Genomic DNA, 12,171 nt, shown 5'->3' on the forward strand with positions numbered 1-12,171 from the left:
TCTGTTTAAAACCTAACTAGGAGCAGGAATACACCATTTGGCTCTTTGAACAGATGTTCTCCATTAATTTAATCTTTCTGCCCTATTCTTCAGTTCCCTTTAATATTTAAAAATCTGTTGATCTGCCTTGAATATACTCAGAGCATCCACAGTTGTCCTCCAGGGTAGTGAAGTTCAAAGTTTCTTGATGGCGGATCCCAAAATGAGTGTGAAAGATGAGGTTGAAATGTTTAACAACCATTCTCTGGCAAAAGTGCAGAGTGGTTGTTCCACCCTGGCCTCCTCCTGAGGTTCCCTGCCATCACAAGAGCCAGACTTCAGCCAATTCAAATCACTCTGTGATATGAAGAAATGGTAGAACAAAAGGGCTGAGCAAAAGCCATGAATCCTTACAAAAGCCTGGCTGTAGGACTGAAGACATGTGCTCCAGAACCATCTTTGCCTCTAGCTAGGCTGTTCCAGCACAAATACAACACTAGCGTCTACCCAGCTGGGAAATTGCCCAAGTATGTGCTGTCCATTAAAAACAGGACAAATCATTGCTACCCCATTAGTCTACTCTCAATCATCAGCCAAGTGATGGAAATTGTCATTGGTGGTGCTATGAAGTGGCAGTTACTCAACAATCTCTCTATGGATTGCCACTTGAAGTGATGGAGAGGCTTGTGCACTCCAATCCTTTGAGCAATGCTGTGGGAGCTCCTTGCTCTTGGTAGGTTCACCCATGACAGCAAGGTCAAGGGAAGGTGGCAGACAAAGTGCAGTCCAAAAAGTCCTCAGGTCAGGTGAAGGAAGACTGTGCATCCCACCAGCTGAAAAGGCAGAAGAAAGTGGCACAGTGGTCCAGGCCATTGTGGTTCAATACCTCACCAAAATCTGACCACCAACCTGTCAAGATTGTGTGGACAATGATGCTGCCCCAAAGTCCCCACTTTAAACAAAATCAAGCAGAGTTTTCTACCAGGGTCTTGTCTTAATGATGAGGCAGAGAAGGAAAGGAAGCAAATCCTGCACTCTGGATTTCATTACCTTGTGGGACCTCCTTCCCCATTTACCCAAAGATCTGTGGGTTGAGAATCAGCTTCTTCAGTCATGTGAAGACCATAACAGAAACTTGTGACTCCCAATAGATGTCATCCTTGAATGGAGGGACAGCTGGCAATGACTCAATCTCACTGTTCCTTAATATGGGTTCTGCCAGGATTGCTTGGCTCCAGACCTCATTACACTTGGTCCAAGTTGAGTTGTGACTGCCATTGCCATCAAGGAGGCCTGGTAAAAGTCAGTAGGTGAGCCTCTGGAGGTCCCCAGCATCACAGATGCCAGTCTTCTGCCAATTTGATTCACTCCATGTGATATCAAGAAATAGCTGAAGGTGCTGGATACTGCAAGGGCTGTGGGCCCTGACAATATTCCAGCAATAGTACTGAAGACTTGTGCTCCAGAACCTGCTGCACCCCTAGTCAAGCTGTTCCAGTACAGCTACAACACAGGCAATTTTCCACATTGCCAGGCAGATGCCAAAGTATGTCCTGTACATGGAGCAAGACAAATCCAACTTGGGCAATTACTCCCACATCAGTCTACTCTTTATCATCAGAAAACTGATGGAAGGGGTCATCAACAGTGCTGTCAAGCAGCACTTGCTTAGCAATAACCTGCTTGCTGTTCAGTTTGGGTTTTGCCAGGGCCACTCAGCTCCTGACCTCATTAGAGCCTTGGTTCAAGCATGGACAAAAGAGCTGAACTTGTGAGGTGAGAATCACTGCCCTTGACATCAAGGCAGCATTTGACTGAGTGTGGCATCAGGGAATCCTAGCAAAACTGGAATCAAGGGGAAATCTCTCCTGGTTGGAGTCATACCTAGCACGAAGGAAGATGGTGGTTGTTGGTCAATCATCTCAGTTCCAGGACATCACTGCAGGAGTTCCTCAGGGTCATGTCCTTGGCCCAATCATCTTCAGCTGCTTCATCAATGACCTTCCTTCCATCAAGGTCAGAAGTGGGGATGTTTGCTGATTACACAATCAGCATGCAATGTTCACCATTTGTGATGACTCGGAGACTGAAGCAGTCCATGTCCAAATGCAGCAAGACCTGGACAATATCCAGGCTTGGGCTGACAAGTGGCAAGTAACATTCATGCCACACAAGTGCTGGCAGTAACCATCAGAGAATCTAATCATCACCCTTGACATTTAATGGCATTACCATCGCTGTATCCCGCACTATCTACATCCTGGGGCTACCATTGACCAGAAACTGAACTGGACTAGCCATATAAATACTGTGGCTAGAAGAGCAGGTCAGAGGCTAGGAATCCTGTGGCAAGTAACTTGCCTCTTGACTCCCCAAAACCTGTCCATCATCTACAAGGCACAAGTCAGGAGTGTGATGGAATACTCTCCACTTGTCTGGATGAGTGCAGCTCCAACAACACAAGAAGCTTGACACCATCCAGGACAAAGCAGCCTGCTTGATTAGCACCTCATTCAAACTCATTCCCTCCTCCACTGACAGTGGCAGCAGTGTGCACCATCTACAAGATACACAACAGGAACTCACCAAAGCTCCTTAGACAGCACCTTCCAAACTCCAGACTGCTTCCACCTAGAAGGACAAGGGCAGCAGGCACATGGGAACACCACCACCTGGAAGTTCCCCTCTAAGCCACACACCATCCTGACATGGAAATATAACACTCTTCCTTCACTGCTGGGTCAAAATCCTGGAACTCACTCCCTAACAGCACACTGGGTGTACCTACACCACATGGACTGAGGCAGCTCACTGCCACCTTCTCAATGGCAACTAGGGATGGGCAATAAATGCTGGCCTGCCAGCAATACCTACATCCCATGAATGAATAAAATATTGGCAATGGTGGGGGATATGGGCAGAGCTCTCTCCTGGTTGGCCTTGGACCAAGCATAAGGCCAGATGGTTGTGCTTGTTGGAGGCTTAACATCCCAAGCTCTTCAGGGCAACGTCCTATGCCCAACCATTACCCATTCCTTCAGAGTAAGGTTAGAAGTGTGTGTTCTGATTTTTTGACCACCCTGCCCCAACCAGTGTTCCATGTCAGTCACAATGCCTCAGATAATATTGAAGCAGTCTGTGGTTTTGTGCAAGCTGGACAACTTGGGGTTTGGGCTGATGTGTGACAACAGATGTCACTTAAGAGCCAGGCAATGTCCATCTCCAACAAGTATTTCACTACTTCCCTTGACACTTACACCTTTGTTCAAAGTAATGTTTATAATTCTCCAATATTCTAGGACTCTTCCCATACCTGAAGATTGGAAGATTTTGGCCACTATCATCACAATTTCTACCCCTGCTTCCTCATCATCCTCAGTGCATCAATTTTAAGTACAGCCAGTCTTTCCAAAACCTCATTAATTTTTAGCCCACCCAGTATCTCAACTACTCTTCCCCTTTCACTGACTTTGGCAGCATCTTCCTTGGTGAAGACACAAAGTACACTCTAACATCTGCCTCCATGTGCAGGTACATGTGAACATAACTAACAAGGAGCAGGAGTAGGCCATTCGGCCCCTTGAGCTTGCTCTGCCATTTAATAAGATCATGGCTGATCTGATAGTAACCTCAAATGCATCCTGCCTACTCCTGGTAATCTATCACCCCCTTGCTTACCAAGAATCTATCCACCTCTGCCTTAAAAATATTCAAAGACTGCTTCCACCACCCTTTCAGGAAGAGAGTTCCAAAAACTCTCAATGCTCTGAGTGAAAAAAATTTCACCTCATCTCCATTTTTAAATGGGCGACCCCTTATTTTTAAACAGTGACCCCCCTTGTTCTAGATTCTTCCACAAGAGGAAACATCCTCTCCACATCCATCCTGTCAAGACCTTTAAGGTTTCAACCAAGTCACCTCTTCTAAACTCCAGCAGATACAAGCCTCATCTGTCCACATTTCTTCATAAGACAACCCACCCATTCCAGGTATTAGTCTGGTAAACCTTCTGAGCTGCTTCCAATACATTTACATCCTTCTTTAAATAAGGTTTAAATAAATAATGCTGTACACAGTACTCCAAATGTGGTCTCACTAGTACCCTGTATAACTGAAGCATAACCTCCCTACATTTGTATTCCATTCCCCTCACAATAAATTATAACATTCTATTAGCTTTCCTAATTAATTGCTGTACTTGCATACTAGCCTTTTGCAATTCATGCACTAGGACACCCAGGTCCCTCTGAATCTCGGAGCTTTGCAATCTCTCATTTCGATAATACGCTTTTTTTCTTCCTGCCAGAATGGACAATTTCTCATTTTTCCAACTACTCCATCTGCCAGATCTTTGTCCACTCTCTCAACCTATCTATAACTGTAGTCTCCTTATGCCCTGTTCACAACTTAACTTTCCGACCTATTTTTGTCGTCAGCAAATTTGGCAACCGTTCCTTCAATCCCTTCATCCAAGTCATTTATATAAATTGTAAACGGTTGAGGTCCCAGCATTGATCCCTGTGGCACATCGCTCGTTACATCTTGCCAGCCTGAAAAAGACCCATTTATGCCTACTGTGTCCTGTTAGCCAGCCAATCTATCCATGCCAATATTTTACCCCTTATACCATGAGCTTTTATTTTCCACAATAACCTTTGATGTGGCACCTTATCAAATGCCTTCTAGAAATCTAAGTACAGTACAGTACTGTTCCCCTTTTATCCACAGCACCTGTTACTTCCTCAAAAGAACTCCAATAAACTGGTTAAACAAGATTTCCCTCTCTCAAAATCATGCTGAGTCTGCCTGATGACCTTGAGTTTATCCAAATGCCTTGCTATAGCTTCTTTAATGATAGCTTCTAACATTTTCCCTATGACAGATGTTAATCTAACTGGCCTGTAGTTTCCTGCTTGCTGTCTCCCTTTTTGAATAATGGAGTTACATTGCTATCTTATCTAATGGGACCTTCCCTGAATCTAGGGAGTTTCGGAAAATTAAAATGAATGCATCAACTATCTCACTAGCCACTTCTTTTAAGGCTCCTGTTAGCCTGCAGCTCCAACAATTTACTCAGTACCATTTCTCTGGTGACTGTAATTTTCCTGACTTCCATTTTCCTGGTTTATAACTCCTTTTTGGTACCTAATCACCCCATACCCTTCCTCTTACTCCCCTTTATACCAACAATATGCCTGTAGAAGACTTCTGCATTCCTTTCATGTTGGCTTCCAGTCTCTCATGTTCTCTCTTTACCTCTGTTGTATCTTATTTTACTTCCCCTCTGAACATTGTATATTCAGCCTAGTTCTCTTTTGTATAATAGACCTTATCTGTTGTATGCTTCCTTTTTCTACATTATCTTTCTCTCTCATTATCCAGGGATGTCCAACCTTTGCCCTTAGCGAGAATGTACCTTAACTGTACTTGAATCATTTCCTCTTTAAAGGTCGCCCATTCTTCTATTACATTTTAGCCTTCCACTCTTTGATTCCCATTTAGCTAGGCCAAATCTGTTTTCAAACCAGTGTAACTGGGAGGGCCAGTTAAGTATTTTTACTCTAGATTGTTCCTTGTCCGTTTCCATAGTTAATCTAAATTCTAAGATGCAATGCTTGCTGTTCTTTAAATGTTTGCTGACTGACACTTGATCCATTTAGCCCACCTCATCTCCAGAATCATATCCAGCAATGCTGCCGTCCTTGTTAGGCTGGAAGCATACTGATCAAGGAAATTCTCCTGAAAAACTTTGACCCCTTTCTGGCCCATTTACACTATTACCATTCCAGTCTATATTAAAATAATTGCAAATCTTGCAAATCTTTTCTTTTTAGATAATTATCCAAATTCTCTTTCAAAAGTCATGATAGAATCTGCCTCCACCATGCACTCTCGGGCAGTACATTCCAGATCCTAACTGCTTGCTGCGCCTTTGCTGCTTTTGTCAATCACCTTAAATCCGTATCCTCTGGTTCGCAATCTTCCCACCAATGGAACAGTTTCTCCCTGTGTACTCAGTCCAAACCCCTCGTGGTTTGTAATACCTCTATCTAAACCTCCCTCAACCATCACTTCCCCAAGGAGAACAGCCCCAGCTTCTCCAATCTATTCACATAATTTAAATTCCTCATCCCTGGAACCATTCCTGTGAATCTTTCTGTGCCCTCCTAAATGCCTTCCCATCTTTCCTAAAGTTGGATGCCCAGAACTGGACACCCCATTTCAGGAAGGATGTGAAGGCATTCTTGTACCTCTATAATTTCCCTGTAAATTGTTTTTTCTGCTGGTTGGTGACCTCGAATACATTGTGTAGTATAATGGGCACCTCCTAATTCGTTAGAGCTAAGAAACAATTATATTCTGTCTTGACCACTCTAAGGCATTGTAATATTCTCGATCAATACTGCCATTTGTCTTTCTTTTGTTCCTTATTTTTCAAAACACCTCCCATCCAGGAATGTTTAGTACCCAGTCCTGAACTGCGTCTCCGTTATTGCCACAGCATATTTCTGTGGCAGCTGTGCCTTCAGCTTGCCAACCTTGCCATGTTTTGTGTTTATACACGTGTGTTGTAAACTTAATTTAGACATTTGTGTAATTGTAGTCTGATCCCACCTAATACCTTACTATTACATATTCTAGTGCTACCTTTCTCTCCCAATCCCTTGAGCCTTGTTTCTGTTTTCTAATGCTACATTTTGGTGCCCATTCCCCTACATGTTGGCTTACAGCCTCTTCAACATCAGTAGTAAGGGCATTGGTTCTTGATCTGTTGGATAAGGAAGCCAAAACTGTATGTAGCACTGCAGGTGTGGTCTCACCAAAGCTTTGTGTCATCGCATTGAGACTTTTTTACTCTTCACCTTTTGTAACCAAGGGATTGGAGTAGAATGTACCATTTGCTTTCCAGGGTGCTGAATATGATAACCTTTTTCTTGTGATTGGCTAAATGCTAGAAGACCTAATAAAGGGTTGGTTCAATATTGTGGTGGCTCAAGATTTATGGAAGTTTGTTTTTCATTTTGCAAGCAGAGTGTTGCAGCCTCCTGGTGGCGGATCCAGCATCTCATTTGGGGTGGAGGAAAATGTCAAGCCAGTGCATTCTCGTTCAAACAAAACAGCATCGAATATCTTTGGGCCACCAGTGGAAAACCAGCCTGTGGCTAGAAGAAGCAACCCACCAGGTGCAGTACAATATGTAATGCAAAAACGAAATACTGCAAATGCTGGAAATACTCAGTAAGGCAGCATCTGAAGAGAATCAATTAATGTTTCAGGTTGATGACCCTTCATCAGAACTGAAGGTAGAAATGTAATAGCAAGTGAAAAGTGGGGTGGGGGAATGGAGCTATGGGGGAGAAAGAACAAATGGAAAGGTCTGTGATTGGGCAGCAGAGATTAAATGGGAAAAGGTTTCACCGGATACAGCAGCAATCCCAGCCCTGTTGACCCTGCAAAGTCCTCCTTACTAACATCTGGGTTCTAGTGCCAAAATTGGGAGAGCTGTCTCACAGACTAGTCAAACAACAGCCTGACATAGTCATCCTCACGGAATCATACCCACCTTACAGATAATGTCCCAGACTCCACCATCACCATCCCTGGGTTTGTCCTGACAGACCAGCAGAGGTGGCGGCACAGTGGTGTACAGTCGTGAGGAAGTTGCCCTGGGAGTCCTCAACATTGACTCCGGACCCCATGAAGTCTCATGGCATCAGGTCAAACATGGGCAAGGAAACCTCCTGCTGATTACCACATACTCCCTCCCTCAGCTGACAAATCAGTGCTCCTCCATGTTGAACACCACTTGGAGGAAACAGAGTGGCAACAGCATAGAATGTACTCTGGGTGGGATCTTCAATGTCCAACACCAAGAGTGGCTCAGTAGCACCACTACTGACCGAGCTGGCTGAGTCCTAACTGACATAACTGCTAGTCTGGGTCTGTGGTAGGTGTTGTGGGAACTAATGAGGGAAAAACATACTTGACCTCATCCTCACCAACCTGCCTGCCACAGATGCATCTGTCCATGACAGTATCGGTAGGAGTAACTACTGCACAGTCATTGTGGAGATGAAGTCCCGTCTTCACATTGAGAATACCCTCCATTGTGTCGTGTGGCACTACCACCGTGCTAAATGGGATAGATTTCAAACAGATCTGGCAACTCAAGACTGGGCATCCATGAGGCACTGTGGGCCATCAGCAGCAGCAGAATTATACTCTAACGCAATATGTAACCTCATGGCCCAGCATATCCCCCACTCTACCACTACCATCAAGCCAGGGGATCAACCTGGTTCAGTGGAGGAGGGCATGCCAGGAGCAGCACCAGGCATACCTAAAAATGAGGTGTCAACCTGGTGAAGCTGTACCACAGGACTAGTGTGCCAAACAGCATAAGCAGCAAATGATAGACAGAGCTAAGCAAACCCGCAACCAACAGATCAGATCTAAGTTCTGCAGTCCTGCCACACCCAGTCGTGAATGGAGGTGGGCAATTAAACAACTCACGAGAGGAGGAGGCTCCAATGATGCAGGAGCCTAGCACAGCAGTGCAAAAGATGAGGCTGAAGCCTTCTCAACAATGTTCAGCCAGAAGTGCCGAGTGGATGACCTCTCTGTCATCTCCGGAGGTCCCTAGCATCACAGGTGCCAGCCTTTAGCCAATTCGGTTCACCCCACATGATATCAAGAAACGGCTGAAGGCACTGGATACTGCAAAGGCTATGGGCCCTGACAATATTCTGGCAATAGTACTGAAGACATGTGCTCCAGAACTTGCTGTGCCGTGAGCCAAGCTGTTCCAGTACAGCTACAACCTTGCCAGCTATGTGGAAAATTGCCCATGTATGTCCTATACACAAAGCAGGACAAATCCAACCTGGCCAATTGCTGCCCCACCAGTCTACTCTCGTAAAGTAATGGAAGGGGTCAGCAACAGTGCTATCAAGTGGCACTTGCTTAGCAATAACCTGCTCACTGATGCCCAGTTTGGGTTCTGCCAGAGCTACTCAGTTCCTGACCTCATCACAGCCTTGGTTCAAACATGGACAAAAGAACTGAATTCCTGAGGTGAAAGTGACTGCCCTTGATATCAAGGCAGTATTTAACTGAGTGTGGCATCAAGCAGCCTTTGCAAAACTGGAGACAGGGGGAAAACTCTCCACTGGCTGGAGTCATACCTAGCACAAAGGACAATGGTTGTGATTGTTGGTCAGTCATCTCGGCTCCAGGACATCACTGCAGGAGTTCCTCAGGGTAGTGTCCTAGGCCCAACCATCTTCAGCTGCTTCATCAATGACCTTCCTTTCATAAGGTCAGAAGTGGGGATGTTTGCTGATGATTGCACAATGTTCACTATTCGTGACTTCTCAGATATTGAAGCAGTCCATGTCCAAATGCAGCAGACCTGGACAATATCCAGGCTTGGGCTGATAAGTGACAAGTAACATTTGTACCACACAAGTGTCAGGCAGTGATCATCTCCAACAAGAGAGAATCCAACCATTGTCCCTTGATGTTCAATGGCATTACAATCGCTGAACCCCCCATTATCAACATCCTGGGGGTTACCATTGACCAGAAACTGAACTGGACTAGCCATATAAATACTGTGGCTATAAGAGCAGGTCAGAGGCTAGGAATCATGTGACGAGTAACTCACCATCTGACTCCTCAAAGCCTGTCCATCTACAAGGCACAAGGAGTGTAATGGAATACTCCCCACTTGCCTGGATGAGTGTAGCTCCCACAACATTGAAGAAGCTGGACACTGTCCAGGACACAGCAGTCCACTTGATTGGCACCACATCCACAAACATTCACTCCCTCCACCACTGGCGCACAGTAGCAGCAGTGTGTACCATCTACAAGATGCACTACAGAAATTCACTATGGCTCCTTAGACAGCACCTTTGAAACCCACGATCACTACCACCTAGAAGGGCAAGAGCGGCAGACACATGGAAACACCACCACCTGGAAGTTCCGCTCCAAGTCACTCATCATCCTGACCTGGAAATATATCGTCGTTCCTTCACTGTCGCTGAGTCAAAATCCTGGAACTCCCTCCCTAACAGCACTGCAACGGTTCAAGAAGGCAGGTCGCCACCACCTTCTCAAGGGTAACTGGGGGTGGGCAATAAATGCTGGCCTAGCCAATGAAGCCTAATGAATGAAAAAAAGGTATCCTGCTGGCACCTTTCCATGCAAGTGCAAAAGGAAAGGGTGGGGTTGTTTTGCGTGACTGAGGAGTGGATCAGGATGTCGAGGAGGGAACAATCCCTTTGGGATGCTGAAAGGGAAGAGCAGGGGAAGATGTATCTGGTGGTGGCATCTCACTGGAGGTGGCAGAAATGGAAGAGGATGACCTGTTGAATACAGAGGATAGTGGGGTGGAAGGTGAGGGCATGGAGAGCTCTATTGTAATTCTGGGAGGGGATGGTGTGAGAGCAGAGGTGAAATAAATTGAATGCAGTGTAGGACCCTGTCAACCATGCTAGGGATGGGAAAAAAAGTCCTTTGCTGAGGAACATGGAAGATGCATTGAACTGCTACTATAGAAGGTTGCGTTGTTTTAACAGATGCATGGAGTTTGAGAAACTGGGGGAATGGAATAGAGCTCCTACTCCTGTAGTGGTCAAGGTAGCTGTGGAAATCCATGGGCTCCTAATATGTAATGTCTGGTTGAGTTGCCTGATGACTGAATTTCTGTCTTGCATGTTCCCTACAATCCTTAATATTTAAGAACATTATGATAGTGAAAATTGTGTCTGGAGGGCCATTATACTGAATTGTACATATGCTTGTGTCTTAGTTCTTAGTTCAAATATGATACTTGGATTGTATCAGTCTAGTTTAGCCTGGCAGTGGCTAGGAAGGATGTAGAATCAGTGGCTAGGGAACAGTTTGTCATGGAGGCTGAAGACAATGGTTCTGGTTTTCACAATGTTTAATTGGAGGAAATTTCTACTTGTGCAGGACTGCGAGCTGTGCAAGCTGAACAAGCAGCACAACTCCATTGAGGCAGCAGTGGTGAAGCAGAGCAGAGTGTTGTTAGTTAATCTGCTAATTAGAGTACCTGTATATTATCCCTACTCTCCTGTTGTTCAACCAATTTCCCAACCAGGTCAATAATTTGCCTTCACTTCTATAAATTTCATCTTTAGCTAATACTGTCCTGTGAGGAATGTTATCAATTGCCTTCTGGGGCTCCATATAAGTAACAAATCCATAGTCATTTTCTTGTCCACTTTGTCACCAAAAAAAATCCTATTGGTTGATCAGACTGACCTGCCCTATACAAACCCTTGCTGGCTCTCTCCAATCAGCTGAAAATTGCACACCTTGAAAAGTCACCCTATCCTAAATTAGAGTTCAGCAATTTCCTGACAACAGATATTGTGCTAACTGGTCCAATTTCATGGCTTTCCCCCCTCCCCTTTCTTCAGTTCAGTGACATATGCAATTTTCCAATCTAAAGGAATGGTTTCCATGTCAGGAGAACTTTGGAAGATTATAGTTAGAGCACCAGGTGGCATCATCTGCCCAGGGGATTTGTTATTCTAGTGCTATTTTCTTTTTTATTGTTACTTTGCTTATGTTAATTTTGGTGATTTCCTGTCCCTGATTCAGTACTAATTTTCTTTAGATTGATAGCATACTGACCTCTTCCTCTGCTGTAAATACTGATAAAGTAATGACTGAACATGTCAGCCATTTCTTTACTTTTATTGAGTTTTAACATCAGTTTAAGGGGGCTGGGTCCAGATTTTAATTAATCTCCTAGGTAAAGAAGTTTCTGCTGAATTCCCTGTTGGTTTTATTCATGACTGTCTTGTAAGTATCAACCTTAGTTTTGGTCTCCCCATGACTGGAAACATATTTTCTGTCATATATCTACCCAATCAAACCTTTCATAATCTTCAAGACTTCAGTCAGGTCACCCTCCAGCTTGGAATCTTTCCTGAGTATTAGTTCAGGTATCACCCTTATAATTTTTGTTTTTGCATCCTCTCCAGTACTTCTAACCCTCTCAAAAATATGGAGACATTTAACATCTCTGCTTTTCAATTCTATCCCACGAGAAATGAATCCCAGTGCTTTATTTGTCTTTATGGCCTAATTAATCAGTTGCTGTGTTTTTTTGCACCTCTAGATTTCTTTGCTTGCTGCATTTAAACCCTTTTT

General features: G+C 44.5%; 1 protein-coding gene across 2 annotated transcripts in view; it reads left to right on the forward strand.

Annotated features, from left to right (window-relative positions):
- LOC144676254 (jupiter microtubule associated homolog 1-like) overlaps positions 1 to 12,171 on the forward strand; it is a 40,315-nt gene that overhangs the window by 2,967 nt on the left and 25,177 nt on the right. The window contains exon 2 of one of the 2 annotated variants that reach the window (XM_078536730.1): positions 7,012 to 7,163. In XM_078536730.1, coding sequence (XP_078392856.1) covers positions 7,012 to 7,163 — 152 coding nt within the window. Of the gene's footprint in view, positions 1 to 7,008; positions 7,164 to 12,171 lie in introns of both variants that reach the window. The other variant, XM_078536729.1, reaches the window with a different exon arrangement.

Source organism: Cetorhinus maximus, unplaced genomic scaffold, assembly GCF_964194155.1.
Source record: "Cetorhinus maximus unplaced genomic scaffold, sCetMax3.hap1.1 HAP1_SCAFFOLD_1461, whole genome shotgun sequence".
In the NCBI taxonomy this organism is placed as follows: domain Eukaryota; kingdom Metazoa; phylum Chordata; class Chondrichthyes; order Lamniformes; family Cetorhinidae; genus Cetorhinus; species Cetorhinus maximus.